Source organism: Lycium barbarum, chromosome 7, assembly GCF_019175385.1.
Source record: "Lycium barbarum isolate Lr01 chromosome 7, ASM1917538v2, whole genome shotgun sequence".
NCBI classification, from domain to species: domain Eukaryota; kingdom Viridiplantae; phylum Streptophyta; class Magnoliopsida; order Solanales; family Solanaceae; genus Lycium; species Lycium barbarum.
Window position 1 is genome coordinate 99002368 of NC_083343.1, and position 7481 is coordinate 99009848.

Sequence of the window (7481 nt, forward strand, 5' to 3'; positions counted from 1 at the left end):
TGTTAGTCTCATAGACGATAAAATCATCGGGACTTTATAGGGGCCGCATACTTTGCTGGTCCATGACCCCATCACCCCAGGAGAGGGAGTTACCCCTGAAACCCAAATATGGCGGTATGATTTCACTGTCTTTTAAGAGTCATATGCTTGCCTCTTCTCAACTTTAGCTTCGTTGAGCAAGGTCAGGCTTGTGGAACCTGTCTACGAGCCCGCACTGCTAGGGCCGAACAGAAATAAGTTCTACCTGTACCATACTGAGGCCAGAGGACATGATATTGAAAGATGCGATGCTTTCAAGCTCGAACTTGAAAATATGATCAGGATCGGACAGATTTTAGTCCTGCTCCCACCGTGGTTCTGAGCGAGGGAAGATTCGACACGAGAAGCCAAGTTCGTAAGGACAGCGGCTTGCAGGAATTATACTTTTGGGTAGATATTAGGTGTCCCGTCCTTTACACAAATGTTACCCTCACCCTCATAAAAAACTTAAAGGAACCGCGCCAACCCGATGTCCCAGTAAAGGGATACGGAAGAAGCCCTAGTCGGGCCTAGTCTGGGGATGTCTATAGCTAGGATTAGTCAAAAGGATATTTAGGAAAAATGTATATCCTGCTTTGCGAACTACGTAGGGCCTGATTTCCCACGGCGGGATACGTAGGTAGTCTACGTAAGACTCGGTCCCTTGCGGTTTCAAATTTTAAATTCCCCGTTCGCCTAAATAACAAGCCCAAGGGCTCGCCGTGCTAAGTCAACCGCGAGGCCACCAAACCAAGACCCATCCAAACATAAAAGCCCACAATATCCAAGACTTTAGAACATCGGATCAAGAGTACCTAAACTTTAATATACGATCTTATATGTTGTTTGTGCTTTAAATACCCACATTTGATATTCTGCCTTTACGTTTGATGTGCAAAAACTTTCTTTGTCGTTGAGTTATTTTTATCTTATAGAAAGGGGCCGAGTAGCGTGATACAGAAAGCTAGCATATTTCACAAGATCCAAAGCAGGGTTAGCATCCCTCTCCGACTAAGGAAAGGACAAAATGATTAGTACTCCCGAGGAAACAAGAAATGAGCTCGCTTTTCGCAACAGGGACACTCAGGACTCGCAAGAGGCAGCATCCTAAGAGGATGTTCTCGCGACACTGTTAACCACCGTCGCTACTCTCCAAGAGGAGGTAGCCAAGAGGAAGGCGGCCAACACAGAAAAGAACTCCGCCGAAGAGAAAAGGGCCCCTTCTCCCTTTCCTTTGTTAAGCTCCGCAGTGCCCGGGTATTTTTCCGTCTACCCGCAGTTCCGCCCCCGCCACTAAACATCGCCAACCCAAATCATGTTGGCCTCTCCTACTGTACTCCACCACCAGCTAAAAATGCTCAAGTCCCAGGAACCGTTCACTCAGTCCCCACATACCAAGCCCCTCAGCCGGTATTCACTACAAGGAAAAGCACCTTTAGCGAGGGGAATTCTAGTCGTTAAAAGTCCAAATCCAATCGTTGTAAGTCTATAACAACCGGAAACAATCCGGTCGTAGCCGGATGTTAAAAGCCCCGACTTTAAAAGTTAACGACTAGATTTGAAGCCCGGTTGTTAAAGATCCTTTAACGAGGAAATAAATCCGGTCGTTATCTACTTTTTAGCGACCGATTTTCCCATCGCTAATGGCAAAATTCCCTTTGCTAATGCCCATTTAACTATTTAAAAATCCTGTCCTTAGAGCGTATTAAGGACCACATTTCCCTTCGCTAATGACATTATTTGCATCTAACTCCTTAAAAACTAAAAAAAGAGAAGAATTGTGGCACATGTACAGAAGATAACATTTTAAAACACCACTAACAAAATAAAAACCTATTGCGTTTGTATTGCTCAGCAATTTCTTCAAATGACATGTACTGCGGACTTCAAATTCTCGATCTGTTAAAAGAACGAGTTCATGTTAGTTAAGTGACATAATTCCTACAAGCTACTTTATTCAGAAAACAAATGAATAATTTAATCACTAACTAAATAAATTGGAGAAAATATTGTTTTGATTGAATGAACAAATGCAGCCAATTAATAGCTTCAAGTATATCTCGTGTTTCAGTAGAGTGAAATTTAGACTTTAACCAGAAAAAGTTCTCAAATTTCAAGGCAGAGAAGGTATCTACTTGGTGGATAATCTTAATAATGTTTTAATTAACGAGTGAAACAAAATGCAAGTGCAAATGCCCCTAATACGCTGAACAAATTATAAACGACTAATACTAAGAAAAATGTGGAAGAAGTCAGTAATCCATATTTCGATCAATTCAACAATAGAAGATATAACTAAATATCTTTTCAACAAACCAAACAATATATTACTTATGCGAAATATTATGCTTAGATTATTTTAGTTAATGTGAAAAACCAAATGACATCTCTTACTAATGCATATCACTATAAGCTAGTCTTTCTCATTTTCCATTGGAGCACCTAGTAATATAAGGGTTTATATTGTAAAAGAAACTCACATCTTGATTCATCTGCTAGTTGGAGTCCTCCAGTTTTTGGTTTGAAGCAACTAACACATTATGTTTCATTTTATAAAAATAATCCGAGATGTGTGCCTGTGTAATCCAGAAAATGATAGAAGGATGAGTTTTTTTGTCTCATTCTAAAAGAAATTCTGCTTCATGACATGAAACAGAACAAATCTTTTGCTGGCGCCATTCCTTTGAGTCTACACACTACGAATTAGAGTTCATGTCAAGATGCCTGAAACATATCACATCTTTTAAAGTTTAATAACTGAAAAACATATTTAAAAAACAGAGCAGAACACCAAAATAGCGATCAGAAGATACAGCTAGAGTCACATTGATGAATTCCGGACAACAGTAAAATAGAGTACCATTTAATAACTTTATTGATCTTCCTCTACATAGCTAACAGTAACATACATTCACTAATTAAATTAAAAGAGGGTGCAAAAGTGCATAAAAAGACCACTACAGTTCAATTAGCAAGTTTATGTATGTGTCCAATAGCAGATCAGACATCATTTTCCACCCCTCCCCCCTAACTTTTATCACATTTTCAAATTGATAATGATAAGGACAACAATAATAGTATTGATGACAATGAGAAAATCTATATTCTGCAGATATTTATGTAAACTAGAACCAAGTGATGAGATATAACTGAGATTGTTACAGCAAACGCATTAATGAGATTCTGCATTTACCGATGTTATTCTAATGGCCTAGACGGCCAGCTGAATGGTGAAGTGGATGTACACTGTTTGTAATTAGAAATAAAAAGCAAAAGATAATGCAACAAGAGTGCACCCTAACATTAAGTGATATTTTTGTTTTGAGCGGCAAGAAATGACTTCCTATCAAATAGAGAGGGAAGGCCATAATATACCATTTCGTTTAACCATGTAACCTTGTGGCTGTTATCTCTAGTATCAAATAAGCTGAGACATAACGGGAACACCTCCATGCTAAGTTGCTTGGCATCTCCCACATAAATTATTTTCTGAGGTAATACTGGTCCTCCTTTGTATCTAAAGGCATCGAGTGTTAAACCCAAAAAAAAAAAATTAGGAAAGGATAGCAAGTGAAAAAAATGTGATACTTCACTCACAATATTGGTAGATCACTAGCATGTATCCACAACCTGGGAAAACAATAGCATGTGAATCCTAGAAAAAAGTCAATATTTTGCATAATCACCCTAAAATAGTTTTTTGAGCCCCTAGCATAGACATAGTTATTTGTGAGACGGAGAGCTACTGCTCCAATTCAGCTCCTCTTCCAGCTATAAAAGGGTTTATTGAGACCACAACTAGTAAAGACACAATTATTTGTGAGAAGGAGAGTTACTACTCCAATTCAGCTCCCCTTCCATTGAATATGAAAAAGAATTACTCACTCTATTTAAATTTGAATGTCTTAGTTTGACTAGGTACGGATTTTAAGAAAAGGATGGAGACTTTTTAATCTTGTGGTAATAAATTAAAGATGTTTGTTATGTACCAAAATGTCCTCTGAATCTTATGGTAAAAAACAAGCCACGTAGAATGTGGGAATTAAGGAGTTTCCATATATAGAAAGAGGTATTCTTTTGGAAACAGACTAAAAAGAAAAGTAAGAAACTTGAAATGAAATTGAGCGACTATTAAGGAACAGAAAACACTCCTCATTTTGACGTCGACCATAACCATCCACAGAGAAAAAATTTCTACTAGTGAAGTTCCCAGAAGAAAACCATAGGGAATTTTGCATAACTGGTGTTTAACAAAAAAATGTCTTCAAAAGAATGGAGTATCTTCTATTCATGAAAAAAAATTGGTGAATTTTCCAGAACACCATAAGCTTTGTTGCAAAGATAAGTTCCACTATGCGGCTGATCATGGAAGGTTGAAACAGAAATATGCAAGAAAACTTACCACTCGGAGAGATTCTCCCATATTTCTTTTGGGACCAACACATATTCATGCCCTTCGTCCAAAAATCTGAGAAGTTGTGGATCACCACCTCCACTGTCAAATTTCCTAATTATTATACTACTATTAGTGATCGGTCTAGGTCTATTAGCTGAATTTGGAAAGTGAAGACTGAGATTCAGTAGCATGCTCATTAAACGGATAAGCACCAACAAGCTTCCAAATGTACCTTTGCCAATTCATGAACCACCTAACATACAAATAAAACTAAATGAGCATGTCTTTTCATGTTTTTCCCCTTTTGACATGTTATAATTTTTCTTTTAGCAATTGGAAAAGGCTTCTGGTTTCCACAAACCACCTAAACACCACCAGTGAAATTAGAAAAAAGAAGCAAGAAATAACCATGCAGTTATGAAGTTAGAAGAGTTGTCACCAAATCAATTTCTTATCTGGTACTGGTTGATGCATCCATAGGTAACCATATCATGAAGCACCAATGTTTAAGTTAAAATGAAATTGCAAAATGATGATCTCAACAGGATGGAAGATCTAAATAGCTGAGGCGTCATATGAATTAGGTGAGAAGAAATCACCCAGCATTATTTTGCCTCAAGTATCTGAGTCCTGGTCTCTACAAATATTGTAGTTAATGTAGTGCTTCAGCTCTCAAACTTTCGCTACCAGTTCAGCCCATGCAGGTGCATGTTGATGAATTTACTTATCCATAATTTTCAACTATGTATGCTTACTGCATACTTTACCTTATAAAAATACTATTTATGCTTACTGCATCTTGTAGATCCTGCCAAGAGGAAGAACATAGAGAGGCGTTTTCTCAAATAGCTTCCCTTTATTTTATATAGGTGAGGAAACAACAATACTATGCTGTCGGGAAACTTGATACATTTTAATGTTTCCAAACTAAAACTCAAGGAATAGAATGCCTCATATCATATTTAGTATCACTAGTGACAACTTAGAAAATCAGGTTAAACTCTCTAAATTAGTATCTTATACCTTGTTGTGATAGTTATTGAAAACTAGCACATTCACAACTTATTAACTACAAAGATAGGAGCATCTTTTCAACATGTCTTCTTTTCATGGAAGAAGCACATTTTAGCTGATAGATGTGAGGGGATAATATGAGCAACATAACTGGATTCTAAATAAACAAATAATCTCAATTTCTTATTCAATTTTAGGATGAAAGAAAATTGTCTCCAGGACTAATTACATATATATAAACTAAATACATGTCGAATTTGCAACATACTTGTTCTGTTCAATAAAGAGCCTAGTGCTCAAGCACTTTCAAGTCTGAAGCTTGAAACAAAATTTCCTGCAAAAGTTTACCAAAATGTAAATATAAGAAACTGTATTTCAATCTTGCATCTTGTTTTCCTGTTTTGATTTGTTTGATAGTCAACAATAATGAAATGGCACAATTCTTCTTCCACCCAAGAAAATCTAGTGCGTCCTCCCCTTACAACCAAGAGTTGAAAATTGAAAGTCACAAAGCAAGATTTATTGAAAGTCACAAAGAATAACAAGAGTTTGAGAACCTAAACGATCTGAGATCCTATACAGGACGACTGCAAGGATGAACCTAAGAGACGCAATGCTTGAGTATATCAATTATGCAGCCACTCAACGACAGCCAAAAAGCAAGAGTAAACTGATACAAACACAAAACACCGCCAAAGAAATTTAAGCAGTCATCAACGAACATGAATACAAGACTGTCAACCTAAGCCTTCAATTAACATAATATAGATTGGGAAAAAATTTCATCAACAGAGACAACAAAATAAAAGAGAAACAAGCAGCAGAATCTAACACGACAGATGAATTTCTTATGGAAAAAAAATTGAAAGATAACCAAATATTTACTTTAGAAATTCATGCTTCTAAATTACCTGCACCAATGCTTGAAGGCACAATGCTTGATCGCAAAACTTCTTCAGCTACGTGTACTAGCAGATTTATCCTAAAAACAAAGAAAATAATAGTAAAAATCTAACTCTTAAAGGTTCAATTAAAGAATGTGGATTTAAATTGCATGATATCAAAACTTTTGTTCAGAAGGCAATTGAGGAAGAACGTTTCTAACTTCATAATTAAGATATCTAGCAGTCATAAGGAAAACATCAACAGAACATTGTGTGCTCTCTCAGGACTTAAAAACAAAATTAGGAAAACAAACAAATCAATTGGAGCTGGAATATAGATTCGTCCCAAGAGAAGTTCAGAGGCTTCACCAATAAACGAGATTTTATGAATGTAAATTAAACATTTAAATCCACTTGAACCGAACTACCCTTAAAATCGCAAATCCGTCCTAGATCCTTGCCAATATTTAGAAGTCATATTCTGATTGCAAGCTTGAGGTGAAGGGGAAGGTAGAGACAGCCACTTCATGTAACCCTAGCAATGGACTAAAGAGTTAGTTCCCTCTTTTAATGAATTGGCGGTTTCTTTTTATTTGGTAATGGAGAAGTTTAAGGGAATAATGGGAGTCATCTCTTTTTTCCACCAAAACATGTATATCTATATCTATATATTATTAAAAAGAGTAAAAAGAGGATAGTTTGACTAAGATTGTAACAAGTGGTGGTTTTAGGACAAAAAATAGTTAATTTGTTAATAATTAGTTATTAGATATTGTTTTTTTTAAAATAATTAAGAATTTATACTTTTTTAAGGGAACATATTGAACGTGCAAGATATGCATTTGAATTACACGATAAAGTATTCAAAATCATTTATTAAAAAGTAAAAATTTGTTTTTAGTTTCTGTTTTTGAGTAATGTCTAGAAAGATAAATATTTTACCTTGAAAGTTGAAACATGGAAGATGATTTGAATTACACAATAAAGTATTAAACACAATTTATTAAAAAGATAAGGTTAACATTTATTTATTAATTATTAAAAATTGGGAAATTTACTGAAATAGGACAATTTGAAGATGCTCAATAAATGTTAACCTTATCTTTAATAATTTTAGCTTAAAATAAAAATCAAATTTTGCAATTTGAAATCACGATGGATGCATTTTA

The 7481-nt window shown here is 35.7% G+C and overlaps 1 protein-coding gene across 28 annotated transcripts in view; it reads right to left on the reverse strand.

The window, feature by feature from the left end:
* Positions 1–6965, reverse strand: part of LOC132603622 (ubiquitin carboxyl-terminal hydrolase 10-like) — a 20769-nt gene extending 13804 nt beyond the window's left edge. Inside the window, exons 1-8 of one of the 28 annotated variants that reach the window (XR_009568444.1) lie at positions 6682–6965; positions 6340–6410; positions 5697–5762; positions 4647–4667; positions 4421–4525; positions 3394–3535; positions 2499–2742; positions 1676–1917 (exon numbers count right to left, since the gene is read on the reverse strand). Coding sequence is in view for 1 of the 28 variants with exons in the window: in XM_060316755.1 (XP_060172738.1) it covers positions 2514–2594; positions 3394–3535; positions 3616–3648; positions 4421–4513; positions 4647–4660 (363 nt within the window). In the remaining 27 variants the exon portion in view is untranslated. Of the gene's footprint in view, positions 1–1675; positions 1918–2498; positions 2743–3393; positions 3536–3615; positions 3649–4420; positions 4526–4646; positions 4668–5696; positions 5763–6339 lie in introns of those variants that run through there. The other 27 variants (XR_009568448.1, XR_009568442.1, XR_009568446.1 and 24 more) reach the window with 27 other exon arrangements.
* Between the last annotated feature and the right edge of the window lie 516 nt (positions 6966–7481).